This window comes from Polypterus senegalus, chromosome 1 (genome assembly GCF_016835505.1).
Source record: "Polypterus senegalus isolate Bchr_013 chromosome 1, ASM1683550v1, whole genome shotgun sequence".
In the NCBI taxonomy this organism is placed as follows: Eukaryota; Metazoa; Chordata; class Cladistia; order Polypteriformes; family Polypteridae; genus Polypterus; species Polypterus senegalus.
Window position 1 is genome coordinate 299,118,100 of NC_053154.1, and position 20,857 is coordinate 299,138,956.

A 20,857-nucleotide genomic window follows, 5' to 3' on the forward strand; every position below is an offset into this window, starting at 1 on the left:
GCACCAATGCAACACGTTTGATAACCATGGAGTACACACTTGGGTGGGAATGAGTTTGAGGAACTGCAACAAAGTGGGCAGCATCTTATCAAGGCATACTTGAGAAAAGGGATGTGGCAGGTAGCATGATCACAGAAGCCCCCAACAGCCTACCAACCACCACAAAGGTATGAGGGTATAGAAAAGAATTGGCCCCTGTGAAAATACCTTTTGTTGCATTACAGCCAAAAATGAAAACAAATCACACAAAAATAATTTTTCAGCTTTATTTACTTGATATACTACCTCTAACAACTTAGTTTGGAAAAATAATTATAAAAAAAAAAAAGTCTGAAGTGATAAAGGATCATCACCCACTTTCAGTACTTTGTTGTACCACCTTTTGCTTTAATGACAGCGTCGAGCCTGTTGGGATCCTCCTCTATCAACTTTACACATCCAGATTGAGGAATATTTGCCTGCTCATCTTTACAGGAGTGTTCAAGCTCAGGCAAATGTCAGATGGTGGGCTGAAAATCAAACAAATCACCAGCACCAGATAATATTCACCCTCGGGTTCTTAAGGAGGCTATCGAGTCCAGATATAAACCTTTGACATGTTTAGGTAGTCACTGCAGATTGGGGAGATTCCAAAGGACTGGAAAATGGCAAATATTAGCCTGTTATATAAAAAGGGTGACTGGGCAGATCCAAGAAACTATAGTCCAGTAAGTTTAATGTGCATCACAAGATAATTAATGGAAGGAATTAAGGATAAGATTGAGCAGCACATGGCAAGTATAGGAGTTATTACGAACAGTCAGCATGGGTTCAGAAGAGGGAGGTCATGTTTTACTAACATGCTGGAATTCTATGAGGAAGTAACAAAAGGATACGATCAAAGTGGAGCATATGATATTATCTATCTTGACTTTCAGAAAGCGTTTGATAAGCATGAGAGGTTGGGCATCAAACCAAAAAATGGGAGTTCAGGGTGATGTTTGTAGAATTGGCTTAGACACAGGAAGCAGAGGGCGATAGCGTGAGGAACCTCATCAAAACTGGTCAATGTTAAAAGTGGTGTTCGGCAGGCATCAGTATATACACAAACTAGTAGACACCCGTCGTAGCATACGGCGGTGTAAGAATAGGAACAGAAAACGGTGAGAAAGGAATTCAGAAATCAAGAAGGAAGAAATACTTCTTGAAAGACGCAGTTGTGAATAGGTGTTTTGCTTGAGACGACCGATAATGAGTCGAAAGATCTAATCTCGGAAAGAGCTTGAATTTCAGCTTCACGACCATAAACCGTAGATGTTGCCATGTATTGATAGTACTTGTGACTTGTTGTGATAACTCGATTTGCGTTGGAAAGAACAACAGGAAGAACGTCTCCAAATCTGTCCCAATGTGATGCAACGAAAACTACAGGCCTATGTCGTGGTGAGAGTGCATTGCCTTCGTCAACTGTTTGTGTCAAGAAATAACCCACTGATAGGAACAGGCAGTTGCCAGATCTCGAAATAGAGAGGACGTTGTACAACAACCCGTCGACAGATGATACTGTCGTTCATTTTATAACGAAGGCTTAGGAAACAACCATTGCAGTATAACGAAAATAGCAAGGAGCGAAACCAATGGCAATGGTCAAGAGAGTACCTTTTCGTAGCAGGCTACGGGAAAAACTCCCAGGTGCAGACATGGCCGAAGTGAAAGGTTACGCGGTCAGGATAGATATCGGGCGAAGACATGACACCAATGGGGTCATGAGAGGAGTGGGGGAACACGGTAGTCCGAAGGAGGAATAGGACTCGAGAAAAGTGACGTGGAGGTGTATGGGAGGCCACAGGCAGCATGGGGAAGGGTTTGGAAGAGGACGAATAGGAATCGAGAAATGCCATGTGGGCAGGACCGGGTCTGAAGAGGAAGCAGGATGAACCGAGAGAGAGAGGTTTTAGACAGGAATACAAGTAACAAGCTGGTTAAATTTGTAGAGGATACCAAGACAGGTGGATTGGCAGATAATTTGGAATCCGTTAAATCATTAAAGAGAGACTTGCAGGGTTGGGTAGATTTGTGGCAGATGAAATTTAATGTCAGTAAATGTAAAGTAATACACATAAGTAAAAATGTTAGGTTTGAAAATTGAAAGTACACCTTATGGGAAGGATTTAGGAGCCATGGTGACTTGACATGATCAACTGCCAGATGGTGTTCAGAAGCCATGAAGAAGGCTAACAGAATGTTAGGTTATATAGCACGGTGTGTAAAGTACAAGTCCAAGGAGGTTCTGCTCAACCTGGTGAGGCCTCATCTGGAGTATTGGGTGCAATTTTGGTCTCCAGGCTACAAAAAGGACATAGCAGCGCTAGAGAGAGTCCAGAGAAGAGCAACCAGGCTGAGTCCATGGCTACAGGGGTCGAATTATGATGAAAGATTAAAACAGCTGAGCCTAAACAATTTAAGTAGAAGGAGATTAAGCGGTGACATGATTGAAGTGTTTAAACTTATGAAGAAAATTAGTCCTGTGGATCGAGACTGTCATTTTAAAATGAGTTCATCAAGAACATGGGGACACAATTGAAAACTTGTTAAGAGTAAATTTCGCACAAACATTAGGAAGTTTTCTTTACACAAAGAACGATAGACACTTGGAATAAGCTACCAAGTAGTGTGATAGACAGTAAGAGTTTAGGGACTTTCAAAACTCGAGTTGGAAGAATTAAGTGGATAGGACTGGTGAGCTTTGTTGAGCTGAACGGTCTGCTCTCATCCAGACTGTTCTAATGGGACTGTTGGTGGATTGCAGACTTCAAATCATTCCACAGATTTTTCAACAGGTGTCATTCTGGACCACACCATGCAAGGGCATTCACTTTTATCTCTCTGTGGTCACTTTTGCTGTATGCTTTGGCAAGTGTCATGTTGGAAGGCAAGTCTTCTTCCCATTGAATACTTTTTGGCCATTGACCAGTTTCCTCCTCACTCTTCCATCCAGTTTGGAGAGATGGCCTGATTCAGGTAGGGTCATAGTAGTACCAAACACATTCCATTTTTTCATGATGGGCTATATATTGTGCTCCTAGGGTTTGGAAAAGCATTTGAAATCTTTTTGTAACCATCTCCCGACTTGTGCCTGCTCAGAACTTTCCCCCTGAGATCTTCTGACAGTGCCATGCCACCCATAAGGAATTGTTTGCTTTCAGGTGCACTAACAAGCACTGGAAATCTCCATAAATAGTCTAATCAGAATGATCACAGTTAATCACAGGGGGAACCAATCAGCTTGGTGTGCAATGGAGAAAGTGATTCCTTGCACCTGAGGGGAGTTTAGAAGTATTGTTAGGGAGGGAGGTGATCCTTTATCAATCGCAGCGATTCTTGTTGTCATTATATTTTTTCCAAACTGTTATTATATCTTTGAATTGGGTGTTAAAGGTTCCATTGTGTCATTCAGGCTGTAAAGCAACATTGTGATTATCATCAAAGGGGGCAACTCTTCTCTATACCCACTGTACATGGTCCACATTCCATCACATCCTGGCAGCTGGACCACATGCTTAGTGTGGACGATGCAATGGCCAACATTAACAGCTTACTGGCTCCTCGACAAGCCTCTGGGCTCTTTAGCAGTTGGTCCTCTGACACCTGCAGGGGGCCAGATACAGCAGGGTCTTTAAGAGTGGTCTTCAGGACAGAAATAAGAAGCAGATAACTGAAAGCTAAAGGACAGCCCAGCAAGTTTGCCACTTCTAGACTGGAATTTCATACTGCTAAGTGGCTACCATCTTCATTTTCATGTATGAATCAATGCTGAACCACTGAACGACGGGACGATGAAAGCAGGGATATACAGTGCATCCAGAAAGTATTCACATGAAATTCACTTTTTCCATATTTTGTTGTTACAGCCTTATTCCAAAATGGATTAAATTAATTTTTTTCTTCAGAATTCTACGCACAACACCCCATAATTACCATGTTAAAAAAAAATTACTTGAGGTTTCCACAAATTTTTAAAAAATAAAAAAAAAAACTGAGAAATCACATGTACATAAGTATTCACAGCCTTTGCTCAATACTTGTCAATGTACCTTTGGCAGCAATTACAGCCTCAAGTCTTTTTGAATATGATGCCACAAGCTTGGCACACCTATCCTTGGCCAGTTTCGCCCATTCCTCTTTGCAGCACCTCTCAAGCTCCATCAAGTTGGATGGGAAGCGTCTGTGCACAGCCATTTTAAGATCTCCTCAGTGATGTTCAATCGGATTCAAGTCTGGTCCACTCAAGGACATTCAACAGAGTTGTCCTGAAGCCACTCCTTTGATATCTTGGCTGTGTGCTTAGGGTCGTTGTCCTGCTGAAAGATGAACCGTCACCCCAGTCTGAGGTCAAGAGTGCTCTGGAGCAGGTTTTCATCCATGATGTCTCTGTACATTGCTGCAGTCATCTTTCCCTTTATCCTGACCAGTCTCCCAGTTTCTGTAGCTGAAAAACATCCCCACAGCTCGATGCTGCCACCACCATGCTTCACTGTAGGGATGGTATTGGCCTGGTGATGAGTGGTGCCTGGTTTCCTCCAAACGTGACACCTGACATTCACACCAAAGAGTTCAATCTTTGTCTGTAACCTTCACCAGATTTGTGCCTCAAGACAATCCTGTCTCTGAGGTCTACAGACAATTCCTTTTACTTCATGCTTGGTTTGTGCTCTGATATAAACTGTCAACTGTGGGACCTTCTATAGACAGATGTGTGCCTTTCCAAATCATGTCCAATCAACTGAATTTACCACACGTGGACTCCAATTAAGCTGCAGAAACATCTCAAGGATGATCAGGGGAAACGGGATGCACCTGAGCTCAATTTTGAGCTTCATGGCAAAAGCTGTGAATACTTATGTACATGTGCTTTCTCGTTTTTTTTTATTTTTTTAATAAATTTGCAAAATCTTAAGTAAACTTATTTTTCACATTGTCATTTTGGGGTGTTATGTTGAGAATTCTGAGGGAAAAAAATTAATTTAATCCATTTTGGAATAAGGCTGTAACATAACAAAATGTGGAAAAGTGATGAGCTGTGAATACTTTCTGGATGCACTGTAAATCAGCGGCCTTGGCAACTTTAAGGAGCCCAGAAATGGAGTTAAAAGATTACTGGTCAGTGCTTATTAAAAATGACAAGATGACTGCATTCAGCACGAGATTCAAAAACAGAGCTGCACCCTGGTGAAAAATATAAACATAAAATTAAAACCTACAAGTAATTAGTCCTCACCCATTATCATATAAAAAGCACTACTTTACACCTAAAAGTAAATACAAGTTTTTTTTTATTTTCAGCTTTTCTGGGGTAGGTTTTTTAATACAAGCCCTTAGTATATGACTTGTAATACAGTGCAATTTTTCAGAAACATGTTTTTCTAAGTAAGCATAATTTTCTGTTCATTCAAACTAAGGTTTTGTACCCACAAGTACTAGAAACTTATTTATAATAAACGAAAAAGGAAACACCTCTCATGCATTTTCATTACATTTTTCATCTAAGTAATATTAAATGTCTATAAACATTACAAAGATAGGTGAACATTTAAAACCCTAGTGCAGTGCAGGACCCAAATGACATGGAATAAACAGCTGCTTTCACATCGGACCTTTCATTTCCAAGAGGACTTCGGTCCAACTCAGCACATGTGACAGAAGTAACCCAAGTCTGCAACGTCTCTTGATAAAAGGCTGGCAGAGGAGGGCAGGTATGTGACACACCACCCAAGATCAACATCTGCTACCAGGGACAACAGGGTGGGCTGTAATGATCATGTGCTGCCAACCAATAACATATCAAAACACTCCTCTGCAAAATTCAGACTTAAAAGGAAACAGTCTTGGCTTATTATCGCCTCTGTTTTAACCTGCACACCGCTCATCAACACAGACCTGTGTGTTTTTCAGAAGCAAACAGATTGGTCAAAAATTAAACCACAGCAAGCCGAGACACACCACACCTGGCAGCAGCCCAAACCTACTGATCACATCTTTATTGCTCAGTACGAAATCTGCTTTAAGGGCTTCTTTGTCTATAGAAAAAAATATCGAAAAACGACTAATTGTATATACCATCACAACAGTAATTAGCACTTCTGCATTTTAGATTTTCACAAGGTCATTCCCACTTAAACTAGATCAGAGGTAAGAACACCAAAAAAAAAAAAAAGACTTCCGTCACAAAAACACAAACCGTTTTACCACTTCAGTCCCATTCACTATCACCATGTGAAACTCATGGATGCAAAGGACCCCTGGAAGGCAGTGGGTACACACAGCATCACAATGGCTTCATCAAGACTTTAATCCTCAAAGCAATATTTCACAGTCATCTGTTACTACACTTGGGCACCCATTTCAATGTCCGTTTCTAATTTGATACAAAAAGTTTCACTGACCAACAGTCTCTTTCAAATGACAAACAAGTTGAAATTTTCATACAAACAAAACAGGGCCTGGTCTGTCCCAGAAATTCAGGTAAGCAATGGCAAAACTGGACTCTTGCCTGAACTGATGCAGTGTCTTTTGAAACACTACGCCTGCAACTAATAAGCAAACTGGACCCATGAGACGAAGGGCTCATGTTCAGCTGAATATGCCAGACATCAGGCTCCATTGCAGTCCATGTTTGCAATACTTTCATTAAAATCAGGGAAGGATTCAGAAATATGCAAATTCTGGAATCTTGATGCATGTCAAAGCATATGCCATCACCTTTGTGAATGAGAAATATTACAAACTTAAAAGCATGAACATTACACAGAACTCACATTACACCTCAAAGAATTTACAAAATGCAGAGTACCATTCAGAGGGCAGCAAATTTATAAGGAAGCAGTGGTGTGCTGGAGTCCATCACTGCAGGTAACACCAGAACACCTACAGCCCTCGGGGACATGGGAGAAAAATTAATCATCCAGAGTAGCACATTAATTAGACTCGTAAAGTGATCTGAGTTATACTGGCATACACAATCAAATTAAAAATGCATTCTGAATCTCTGCCATTCTGCTCTGCTGCATTGTTCATTTGTGAGTCATTTATCCTTCGGCATTAAATATGATATTCTATTAAAAATCCTCACTTTATTGCATTTGGTTTTAATAAACAGAAAAAGTTAGCACTGGTGTCTAACTGTAAAATGTCATTTTTACAATTCCAGAAAACCCCAAACGAGCTAAATCAGAGCATTATGCTCACATTCATTCCATTAAAGACACATTAAGGATCTTTCAAAATGTGTGTATTTTCTGTGCGTGGGACTTGGCACAACAAGAAAAGTGTGATTACATAAACAAGGACATTCAAATTAAAAACTCCCAGGAGAGCAGAGCAGCTCACAAACAGTGGTTTGCTCAACAGATGTGCATTCAAAACAAAAAAACAAAACAAAAACCCCTCAAACCCTAGACAGCAGAAGCCATTTAAGACCCACGACTGCGCACCAATATTACCAGCCATAACAGTGATAGGAATAGTTAATTAACAAAGAAACTAGTAACACTTTGAGTCAGTCACAAATGAAAATTTAGACTTACTATTCTTAGGAAAACCACAGACTCACAGATACAAATCAAATGAATATTAAAAGCATTAATTACTTCTGATTGAGTAACACAAAATTAAAAAAAAAAAAAAAAATTCCTAATAACCAGTCTAAAAGTACTAAGTCAATTAACAGTACATTATTCCAAGTGGTCTCTCACCCGCAGCACCTCTCTCATTGGCACAGAAGCACATCTTGGGGGGACGCCAAGCTTCACTACAAGAGTGCAGGACCACAGTCAGGTAAGCGGTAACTTAAGAATCACGAGGAGGCAGAAGCCCCCTCAGCACCCCTACTTGCAGAACCTCAGACTACCACAGGAATTTTTAAGGAAATGTACTTTTTTTATATGCTTTTTTTCTTTTAACCAAGCAAAATTTCTTGCCCAGATGGAAGTGGTTAAGATAGATTGTAAAATAAAGAGTGCATTCTAGTTAAGGATAAAATATACTTAAAAAAAATAAAATCTGCTAATGAGAAAGTTTATAAATGACTGACACACAGGACTTGTGTGGGCAGATAACAAAAATTCAAGTTTGGTTAATTTATTTTGGAAACTGGTGGTTTCAATGCAAAGTCATGTGACACCTGCCTACCTTACCATACACCTACCTACTCAGTAAGTGAAAGTTTTATGGTTCAGTTAACTGGAATGTTTCATTTGTAATCAGCCTCAGGTAGCTACAACTGCACTGCAGTCAACAGGTCTGCAAAGTCATTTTCTGAAAATACTAAAAGTTGTCAATAAAATGACCTGTCGCCTTAAAAAACAAACTGGAACAATAAAGAAACACTCCTTAAACATACATTGGGGTCAATTTGCTAATAACACAAAAAATGAATAGCAAAAATCAAACTGCAGGTAAATCGAAGTCGACTTGAATTATCTTTGTAAAAAATTAAAACTAAATCATTTCAACTTCATTTTTAAAGTTTAAATTTGTGCAAATGCATAACACTAGCTTTCTGCTGCCAACAAGCCCAATTTGAGATTTCTAGGAAAAAAATGCATAGTCAAAGCCATAAAAACAAAAAATTCAAGTTACTTTCCATATCCATAGCCAAGGTCAAAATCCTGTAGGGGCAAAAAAATGTCTACAGAAAACATTTCAGCGTACCCAGCAGTATTTTTGAACAGGTCTGCAGAATTACATATATAAAATTCACTATAGATAAGTGACCCGAAGGCCAGTTACTCAGAAATAATGCATTAAAAAAAAAAAAAAAAAATCAATTACAGGCTCTTAAACTAACAACACTCTTTTAATCCCCTTGTCTGTATCTTTTTAATGGTTATTTCATTGAAAGGCCAGGACAATTAAATGACCCTTTTGTTATAAATGTCACACAAGCATTCAAAGATTTGCATACCACATCGAACACTGAATGAACCCCCTTAATAATCAAATGTCTCGAGTATGAGAAAACCAAAAAAGCTGAAAACTTTCCAAACACATTTTACTGTATTTTATACATGTTAACCATGATGTAGGATTTCCATTATTCTTTAAACCATTTTGTGTTTTTGTATATATTTTTTAAAACAGTGTCTTTTGGAACAGCTCTCTACAGCCGTACTCTGAGGAGTTAACACAACAAAACTCTTTAACAGCTACTAAGGCTTCTTCCTTTGCAGTTTCTTCCCCATATGAGCCTGTCCTGTCAGTATGAACATGGGCACCAAGAACCCTACATGACCTGCTTCACATTAAGACAGCGCAACCAACATGCAAAGAAACACCTTTGCTTCACAAACATAGAATTACTGAGTTTCTCAGACAACAATTCCTGCATTTTTCTTTACCACAAATGTCAAGACCGTCCTGCAAAAGGAAAGTAGGACAGCACATAATTCACATATGGCTTAAATTTGTTCTTAGTATAAATGATGGCCACAAATCAACCACAGTAGTGAACCAAATAAACATTTTCCCCTGTTAAGCTTCTTCCTCAAGTCTCTTGTGCTCAGCTTTGAGGGTCACTGCTTCCATTTGGGGCATGCGGCAACTCCTGCTCATTTATGGTGTGCAAAAGCAGGCACACAGGATGCCGTGATGGCTGGGGCTGACCATTTTCTTGATGTCTCTCTGGGTAAACCATTCCTTGTTCCTCATCCCCACAAGGCTGAGATTCACAGGAATTGCAGCCTTCACAGAAGTCCATTGGTCCATCCAAATTATCATCAAGGAGCCCATCATCTTCCCTTCCACGACAAACACAAACTTCGATGCCAGAATCTCCAGTGAAACGCCGGTGCCTTCCAGGTGTTTTTTCTTTATCTTCTGAAAAGCTTTCAGAACTGAAGTCTTTCAAAAGCTCTTTCTGACAATCTTCCTCTTTGTCTGGGAAAGAAACACTATCAGCCATCTCATTGCTACATGCAACTTGTCCATCACGTTCTATGGCAGGAGGCGGTTCTAGGATAGCCTGCTGAATGTAGTCCAATGGTGGCTGAGGGTCAAGATCACCAGGTCGTGCAGAGAGAACATCTGCTACAGGTGTAGGGCTACCTTGTATTGCATGGGGATTTCTTTCAACCTGTTCTAAATTTATAACGCCACTTCCAGGTGGAGGACATGGCTGTAAGGCACTATAAGGAGGAGGAGGAGTTGGTGGCCTGTTTACCACTTCCTCATAAGCTGGTAAGAGATAATTTGGCAAAAACCCTGCAGAAAAAAAGAGGGAAAAAAAAAAAATTACAAAACATACCAAAATAATTGTAAACATACAATAGTAGACTTTTTGAATCATGCATTTTAAAAATGCTGCTTTTAGTCACACTGTCACTATATTGGTCACACCAATTAAAACATGAACTAAAACAAAAACATTACTGTGTAAGGATGCTGCATGCTGTTCTGTGCAAGATCAGGCATTTTGCCCACTAACTGAAGTGACTTTGAGCCTTAGCCAGTCATAAGTGATATGAATGTTTTTAAAAAGATTTTCCTCATGATCTTTAATGTAATCCTGTAAACGGTTAATAAAGTTAGTTGAACGTCAAAATATCTATTTTTAAAATGTAGAACTGGATATTAAATGCACAGCAGTATTCATTTAAAGTCCATTGAACAAAGAGAGATAAAAGCTTATCAGAATACTACAGTGTCATTAAAGTTTTCTGAACTCAAAAACAAAGAGTCCCAAACAAATGGATATCTTAGACATACCACAACTTCAGAGTCATACATACATGATCAACCATGAACTCTTTCTAAACCTCAAGTGCCATAAAGAAGAAAAGCTGTGGGCCTCAGTGGACTTTAGAAAGGAGGAAAAATGTAAACTATTGTTATTAATGATATACAGGATACATGTCCCTGCATAATACATTATACTAGTTTTCATAAAAACAATAAATTGTAAATCTTAAAGTCAAATTTCCATTTGAAAAATTTATGTCAGGTACTGACAAATGACCTTATAAACTAAATTGAGAACTTCCTGCCTTCCATTATTTTACATGATCACATCATTTATAACCAGGGGCAGACAGGCAGGCAGGCACTCACGCCTAACACACATATTCACACTTGTTGGGCTGTGTGAGGTACTATCGATTAACATTGTTTAATAGTCCTTTGGACTGCAATTTTTGTAAGCATTCTAGTGTGAGAATGTTTACTGCACTGCTAGCTTACCATAAAAGCTTGCTTAAAGAAATTTAAACTTGCCTACAATAATGAAGAAAGAAAGAGGTGCATGTTACTGCTTAAACTAGAACAAAATTCAATCCATGAGAAATAATTCAGAAATGTTTCAGTACATAGTAGGCCCATACATATCATACACAATCAGCACTTGCTCAATTAGCAACTAATGAATGCATTTACCTGCTGTAAACCTTTAAGCAGAATTAAAAACTAAACTTTCACTGCACATTTTAGAGTTGGTTTTCCTACTTCTTGACCAATAAAAGAGGGAGGGGGACGGGTGTTTGATTCATAAGCTCGATCCTGTATGATTGTGCATCACTGTCAGGCACAAGATGATTGTCTGGAAATGGTCTGACAATATTTTTGCATTAAACGTGATTAAAAAGTTTTCCTTGAGAATCACTAAAAATCTCTATGGTGAAGAACAGATACAAAAAAAATGCAGGTGAAGCGAATAGAGGATATATTCAATACAACTACATTGAACTGATAACCATGAGTCCCATATGGGATACTGCTGGGATATTCATTGGTTTCCGCACTCTTGAATTGAATTTAACTCTGAGGGCTTGAATATTATTTCCCAAAAAACAGTTTTCTGAAAAGCAAACAATGCAATGATTTCACACAGAAATCAATTTAACATGCCTGTTGCTGTGTGCTGTGGCCAGCAGCTTGCCAGGAAAGCACGGCAGGATGGCTGCCAGGCTTTTTCATGTTGCAGGTGGAGGGGTGGCAGTAGTGGTCGCAGTGCATCGCAAATCTGATTTGCACATCATGTCATCGAAAGTGGCAGTCCTCCCAGGTGAATGCTGCCATGTGTGCGTCAGCGACCAAACCTGTTCAATACCATGATCAGCTGATGCTAGTACTTTACCTTCATTTTCGATCACTTGTATCAAAACTGGAGTCAGACAACGTTGTCCAGAGTATTTTGCTTTACACATTTCCTCTGATCTCTCGCCAGATGTTGATGCCATTTTTCCCCATTGTCAGCTCCTTGATGTTCACATTAGCACAGCGAATCTCAGTCAAACCAACTACAACTAATTCTCCTTTTAGCAAAGACAGTCCGACTAAGACATACTGGCAGGTTTTGTTACCGTTTACAGTTGATTACCACCTGTCAACCCATCCTCATGACAAAAGTCAAAATCTGCCTTGAAAGTGTTAAACCATCCATCCATATCTGAACCTGCTTATCTGCAGCATATAAAGGACATTTAGCTCTTCAAAACATACCAACATGTTACAAATGTATTCTTAACACAGCTTAGAAGACCCCATGCCAACAGTGAGCAACACATGCTTGTCATTAGAGCCTATATAAGGTTGTCTATAGAGCATTAGACATCTGTATGATGCAAAAATTAAACCATGCTGCTGAAACCACAATATTTTAAAATACTGTGCACGTAAAAGATATGTTGACCAAAGCTGGTTGGGAAAAAACCTTCATAGGACATCAAGAATATGATAACTGGAATACTGCACAGCTTTCATAAATACTCACACACAAGCATACATATACACACACACACACAGGAAATAAAAAGGCACCAAAAATAAATACTCACAAGTTTAAAAAGTGAAATGCAAATTAATAAAAAATTGGCAAAAACCATTAAAAGTGCAGACTGTACTGTGGTGCATCTTAAGACCAGACTGAATTAGTTAGATAGCAGCTAAATTAATCCAATACCTAATTCAGATATGCCACAAAGGTGTCTCAGCTTCAAGTATAAGAATTTGCCTGCACTTTGTTCCTGATTCCTATTACCCTTCTTTGGAGAAGTACCTTCTGGCTCTATGTTTCAAATGAATGTTTCTTGAACTTATTAAAAGGAAATAATTATACTACTTCAAGGTTATTTAAGATTTGAAGACTCTTGTGTAGATTGGGATTACACATTCAAATAGCCTCCTTGATTAAAGAGTAAAAAAAGAGTTACTGCAACACCAACATCCTTTTAGATTAAAGGAATGTATTTGGTTGACATTTGATAACCGATGCAATCTGCATAAATGAGATAGTTTTGACTAAACCTGTTATTCAATCCACAACAGATACTTTGTATTTATTCTGTATTTTTATAACACTACTACTGCTTGGCAATTAGTTCTATGTAACTATAGATCCCTGTACAAACAAATAATTCCTAACCCTTGCTGAAAATCCTACCCTTACATTGACTATCTATAACCTGTTATTGCTGAAGAACAGATTTTAAATAAAAAGCCATTTTTTTGCTTGTTAAATGCAAAGTTGAAATGTGTCCATCACAATCACTACTTAGTCTATGCTTGTTTACTATTAAGCTTAAGAAAGCACAGTATCTCCTCTTGGATCTTCTGAATGCAAGAGTGGGTTTATGGGAAGTACAACTGGCAAAAAGTTATATTATATTTTATATATGTGTTTAAGAAATCATTTACTGATTATATATGCACACAGGCATTCCTCTTATGTGTCAAAATGTTTGTTAATGATCTACTACTCAAATAGGTTTGGTGGCAGGTATTCAACTCTCGAACAGAAAAGGATAAGCAGTATATTGCCTACTCCCAATTACAAGGTGATCAGCAATTCTCAGACTGTACATAATTGATTTGCTAAAAGGTGAAACACCACTACTTTTGGAACAGGATCATGCTTCTTTTCATCTAAATGTTTAGAAAAATAATGCCATTTAGTACATTTAGTACTAGAGTGTTGTACTGTGTTAGCCATTATGGAAGTAATGAGAAGTCAGGTAATCTTTTTTGGTTGGCCAATAAAAGGTGTCATTTTGCCTAACCTCTGATTACATTTAAAACTTTACATTTTAGTAAGCCAATCAGTAATCATGCCACATGAAGTGAAAGGTATATTTAATAGAGGATAAAGGTAGTGGGTAAGTGGACTTCTTTCAAAAGCTGCAGAGCCAAATAAAAACAAATTATGTTTTTGTGAAGACAATATTGACATTTTAATGGAGGGTTTCTTCTAAACTAGTAATGAACACATCAGCATGGAAACATATGAAAAACTAGTTTTAGAAAAAAATGGAAACAAAATAGAAAGTGTAGTAACTCTGCATTATCACAGATTGCTGCAAAATGGGTAAGTGAAAATGTTGACGCTCTTACTGAAAAGCTCTCCTGAAGTCGAAAATAAGAAAAAGCTGAAAAAAATATTTGAAATTTAGAGTCCTTTGTTTGTGTCAGGTGTTTCCCCCCCCAAGAATATACCTTAACAGAAAACAAGCCAGATCATTTTAAATGAGAACTTTAAAACCGCTTAAAGAATTACATAGGAAATGAATGCAAGTAGGACACATACTGAAGTAGAATGGAAGGGAGGCATAGTTGTGGGCTTCTCTGTAGGCAATTAAGTTGATTTCATGCTGCCTTTGCTGCTGCTGTAGACGATGCTTTGTGCGCCGATGATGACAAACACAGCAACAGCTCAATATAATAATTATAGTCCAAACCAGCCAAAACCCTAAAGATATAAAAGCAAGCAAACAAATAACATTTAATAACTAGAAACTGTATTGTTTAAAATTTAGTAAATAAAACAAATTAAAACACAATACCATATAAGGACATACAGTGCCCTCCACTATTCTTGCCACCCCTTGCAAAAATTAGTAAGAAGGGTTAGAAAAGAAAAAAAAAATCAGTTTGCTGAAGAACTGTAATCTTGCACTGAAAACATGAGAAACATCTGACTTTTAATTGAAACAAGTTCACTGAAAGAAAAGCCTTCATCAAGAAATAAACATTTAACAAAAACACATGTGCCACAATTGTTGGCACCTGCGGAAATAAATGTGAAACAATGTAACTGAAGCACGTTTCCTATTTACATTGTTAATTTGATTGGAGTGTATGGGGACTTTCCAGTTGAAATCAATGACTGCCTGATTAACTGGGATACAAACGTGAGGAGACACAGAAACAAAATTTCCTTATCCAAACATCATCATGGCAAAGCAAAAAGAGAACACACAATCCAAATTAAGGAGAAGTGTGTTGTCCTTCATAACCCAGGAAATGGTTATAAAAAAACAGCTAATCGCCTGAAAATGCCCATTTCTACAGTTAGGGCTATAATAAAAAACTAGAACTGTGACAAACTTGCTTGGAGGAGGACCCAAGTTTATTTTACCACCACATACAGTGAGAAGGATTCTAAGAGAGACAATGTCTCCAAGGATCACCGTTGGGGAAATGCAAGAAAAAGTAAAATCCTGGGGTTACCAAGTTTCCTGAACCACCATCAGACAGCAACTCCATGCCAACAGATTATTTGGAAGGTATGCCAGAAGGAAGACTTTTCTGTCAGTTAAATCCACAAAATTAAGGGCCTGGAGTTTGTAAAACATTACTACAACTTTGACTGGAACTGTAGTCTATGGTCTGATGAAACAAAAATGTAACTTTTTGGTAATAAACACATAAAGTGGGTTTGGTGTAAAAAGGAGGATGGTTGTAATGAAAAGAACCATGTCCCAACTGTGAAATATGGTTGAGGTTCTACGATGCTGTGGGGCTGCTTTACCTTCAAATGCCCTGGAAAGATTGTTAGGGTACATGGATTTATAGATTCCATGAAATATCACAACACTTTAAATCAAAACCTGGCTGCCTCCTCCAGGAAACTAAAACTGGGTCGTCTTCTAGCAGGATAATAATCCAAAACAACCCTGCAATGGTTAACTGACCACAAAAACCAAGTTCTGCAATGGCCATCTCTGTCCCCTGACCTGAACCCTACTGAATACCTGAGGAGTGAGCTGAAGAGGAGAGTACACAGGAGACTGCCTAGGACCCTTTAATGATCTGGAGAGATTATGCAAAGAAGAATGGTCTCAGATGCCATGCTCTATATTGTCCAACCTTATAAAAAGGTTACAAGAGAAGACTCTGTGCTGTTATATTGGCAAAGGGAGGTTCTACAAAGTATTAAATGCATGGCTGCCAACAATTGTGGCACATGTGTTTTTGTTAAAAATATTTCTTGATGAAGACTTTGTTTTTCTTTGAATTCTCTTGTTTCAATTAAAAGTCAGATGTTTCTCATTTTTTTCAGTGCAAGATGATTATTCAACAAACAGTGATTTTTGTTTCTAATCCTTTTTACAAATTTTTACAAGGGGTGCCAATAATAGTGGAGGGCAATGTATACTGTAACTTGCTCAGCGCTGCTCTAAACACTACACCATTGGCTTGCAACATTGAAAACATTGAGAAGTTAATTGTTTAAACTAATATTACCATCTGCAGTTCAGCAGAGTCATGGGACGGTCTAGAATTATGATATTCTCATAAGTGAAAGCTGTCATAATTAAACTCTGGCTCTGGTCAGGGTCAAAATTTAGTTCACCTTTCGGCTTATGATGCAAAAGTCAGCAATTACATAGGAGGGGGAAAAAAATCATGACATTTCATTTGGCCTTAGTTCATCCCTTTGTTTGGCAATGACAAGCAACAGCTTAAGCAGATAAGAAACAAAAATGTGTTAAAGAAGACACACATTAGAGGTCAGCTACCATCACATTAATAAAAATGATTTGTCTCTTGAACTTTGCAGAGACGCAGCATATGCCTCAAGTTTACATACAGTGGAGAAGAAGGAAGGGAAAAAAAATGCAAGGCATCATCCTTGTAACCTGCTTGAACAAATGATTTAAACAAATCATTTTAGAGGTGTGCTTGCAAGCTACCTTCCCATTTATTCCTACTCTGCTGCCTAAATTCACACAGCTGACTCACAGTTGCGTTTGACTTAAAAAGGAACTTTGACAAGTAAAAGCAAGTCACTATGAAATTAATCAAATGATTCATGCAGCAATTTCAAGATATCATTAAAGATTAAGAGATGAGTGGGCCTATTAACATAAAGATGAACAAATGGGGCTATGGCGGCAGTGGAAACATTTAATAGGGATCACTCAAATCATGATTAAGAAAAATGAAGGTGCTAAACAGCAGCTAAATATGACTGGAATTACATTTTCTTTTGAGGCTTATTTAAAAATTGTTTACATATTTTCAAAAACTAAAAAGGTGAAGTAGTTCTTGTCTTGCGTTCACATCACATAGGATGCTAGTGGAATTTACTGATTATTAGAAAAATTATATAACTGCATTAGGACTGAGTTTTGAATATTCTAATATAATGAAGATAAGAAGAGACAGACTTACACCACAGTTCATAGTAGTAATTACAGCACTGCGACTCCCCACAGCAATGTCCAGTTTCACAGCTGTAGCTCTGATTATTCACACCATAGCAGACAATTTTTTTCTAAAAATGAAAGAACAACCAGGTGCCATTATAAAAATGAAAGTAAAAATTCTGTAATCACACTTAAATTACACACAAGTGTACACATTCAGTCAAGGCAAAGATCGAAGAAGCTTATCTGCTTCAGCTCTCCAATTTATACAGTATTTTGTAGGAATGTATAAGGCTTTTAGAATTCAAGTTAACAAAAAAATTATTTCTAAAGAATAGACAAATGCTTCCAGCAAAAATGAATATCCAAATACACAAAAGAGGCATGAATAAATCAGCAACTATTTTGCTATGTTTTACTATCAGTATCACACCACATTTGACTTTACATCTAAAGTTAAAATTCACTAAGTCTAAAGGTACAAAAGTAAAGTACACTAGTCTAAAGGGTCAATCCCCACCACTGACTCACTGTTTAAGCCATTTAATTTTCAATGGATATGATATTTTGAAGAAGTATATAGGCTCAGTTTTGGAAATCCAGTCAGTAAGCAAAGTCACTTCAGAGGTAATGGCAGATACTTCCAGCAATTTTAAAACTTTGACTAGCCATTAAAAATATCTGGCACAGATTAGCAGCTATGTTGGTATTCACTGCTATCAGTACCATGCATCATTTTTAACAGCTTTCAATTTTTCAGTGATACTTCAAGCAATTGGCTGCTGTTCCATTATACTGAAAAAAAGACTGGACGGTAATTAGTAAATTGGCCAATCACAAAAACATGTTTTTTTCAGCACCTGCTTTTCTGAACTTTACAGTAATTCAGTTGCAGTGCTAGTTTATGGAAGGTATTGTGTTAGTTTAGCTGGCACACAGGTCTTTTTTTCCTACGAAACTACCTGTAAACAGAAAGTAGCAAGGCAGACTTTACCAGAGATTGGAGATTAGAATATTAGCCTTTACATTAAAGAAAGCGGAATAATAAACTGGGGGAAAAAAAAAAAAAAGCCATCCTGTGCAATTAGAAAAATGACAACAAAATCCACTTTATTTTGTCTTTTAGTTAAAGTTTGGATGGTGAGCAAGCTTGTGTTAAGCAGAACAGATTACATTTTCAAATAGGAAGAGAACAAATTTGAAATTGCAGCTTATTAAACAATGGGCTTGTTAATAATACATTTTACTTATATAGTGCCTTCCCATGCTCAAGGCACTTACAGAATACAAGAACGAACATCAGGGTATACAGTATATAGCATTGTACAAACCAAAAAATAAATGAAAAAGATTACAACAGTGAATTCAGAGAAAAAAGCCTAACAGACAACATAATTGATGGTTATGATAGAGATAGATATATATATCTATATATATATATATATATATATATATATACACTGTATATATAAAATATATTTCTTATTAACAAGTTGAAATTAACAGGCAAAACTTGTGGTCTATAGTTTAAAAATAGCAAAATTAACACTATGATATATAACACAAGACTTCTATGTATTTAATTATGCAGGAGCTTAGGGTTAACATTTTTAAAAGAGATATTTATATTAAAAAAAAAAAAACACAATCTGTATCAAAATCTGTAACACACTGGTGATCAGAACAGGCCCAAAAAAAGTTTGATTAAAATCAGATCCCTACAATGCACTGTTTAATTCTAAGCACTTAATTTAACCTGCCTTTGTTCCAATGGTTGCAATATGGAAGCAAATTTTAAATTATTGTATTTTTTTATTTAGCTTTATAGAAAAGCTTTGCAAACTAAGCTTAAAGTTAATTACTAGCCGGAGTTAGCTGACTGAACAGAAGGAAACAAAAGGTGTGAGGTCTGGTGAAAGGAAACATCATATACTGGACCAAAGACGAGATGCGGCACAAATGGCAATCAATTTTACTATGAGTCAAGTTAAACAGTAAGCATCTTCACAGATGGCAAAGAAATGAACTTACCAAAACAATTTCTGGAACAGTTGCTTTACTTTCAGTACATTTATTCTCCTTACAACAATGGACACTAGATACATTAAGCACAGGGAAGGGGAAGAACAGTTATGTACAATGTAGTTAATAAAATGCCCAGAATCACATCAAGTATAAAGGTGGTGCCTCCTTTAAACAAACAACTGTATGAAATTCAATGCATGACAGAAGAAGAGCTTCACAGCAGCATAACCTATTGCCTACATTGTGGCCCACAACAAAACAGCTGGAGTGACTCTTATATTCCAAGGAGAAATGATATTGGTAGACTATAAAAGACTGGAAGAAATTCGGTTTTTAAAAAAAAAAAAAAAAAAAACTTGGTACATGGGTGCCACAAGGAGTCAAACCTCGCTAAAAGATAGTGATGTGCATAAGCAGGAGACATGTGTTGCTGAACAGGGACTGATCAACTCTTAGCAAATATTTTACACTAGCAAAACCACATCATTCCACAAAACATCTAAGACTAACAGCAGTACAGTGGAAGGTGACCAAACAAAGACAGACTTGGACAAAGCTGCACAGGCACACTCATCATTTTTCTGCCATATGGGCCAGTGAAAATCTCTCTGTAGGCCCAGAACCCTTGTTGCTAGGGTAGAGCAAGCAAATGTATTTCTGGTTGTTTGTGTTATATGAATTAGAAGAAATAGCCCAAGTACATGTAATGGCTATATGTTTCATTTCTGTAATTTGTTGATTGTAAATTTAATAGGACAACTGAAAATTCCTATGGGCATATTTAATTCATTCATAGCAACTGCCAGCAAGGGACCTGGGAGTCAAATTCCAGTTGGTAGGAGAAAAGAGAGCAGTCAATGGGTCAACATCTGTGTATATGGAGACATTGGTGAGGTGCTATGCTCCTTCTTGCCTCTGTGTGGTATCAAGTCTCAATCCAGACTCTCTTCATGTATACGTCCAAGTTGGTGCCCACCTCTATCCGAACTGCTGACTCCCTCAATATATACTCAGCAAAAAAAGAAACGTCCCTTTTTCAGGACTGTGTATTTCAACAATAATGTTTTAGAAATCCAAATAACTTTACAGATCTTCATTGTAAAGGGTTTAAACAATGTTTTCCATGCATGTTCAATTAACCATAATCAATTAATTAACATGCACCTGTGGAATGGTTGTTAAGACCTTAATAGCTTACAGAAAGTAGGCATTTAAGGTCACAGATCTAAAAACGCAGGACACTAAAGAGACTTGTCTACCGACTGTGAAAAACACCCAAAGAAAGATGCCCAGGGTCCCTGCTCATCTGCGTGAACGTGCATTAGGCATGCTGCAGGGAGGCATGAGGACTGCTGATGCGGCTAGGGCAATAAATTGCCATGTCCACACTGTGAGACGCCTAAGACAGCGCTACAGGGAGACAGGAAGGACAGCTGATC

General features: G+C 37.7%; 1 protein-coding gene across 2 annotated transcripts in view; it reads right to left on the reverse strand.

Annotated features, from left to right (window-relative positions):
• Window positions 1-7,352: 7,352 nt before the first annotated feature.
• The window catches only part of LOC120514464 (WW domain binding protein 1-like), a 45,174-nt gene continuing 31,669 nt past the window's right edge, over window positions 7,353-20,857 (reverse strand). For both annotated transcript variants that reach the window (XM_039734859.1, XM_039734868.1), the window contains exons 2-4: window positions 17,419-17,521; window positions 14,549-14,710; window positions 7,353-10,236 (exon numbers count right to left, since the gene is read on the reverse strand). In XM_039734859.1, the coding sequence (XP_039590793.1) occupies window positions 9,536-10,236; window positions 14,549-14,710; window positions 17,419-17,521 (966 nt within the window). In that variant the 3' untranslated portion in view covers window positions 7,353-9,535. The remainder of the gene's footprint in view (window positions 10,237-14,548; window positions 14,711-17,418; window positions 17,522-20,857) is intronic.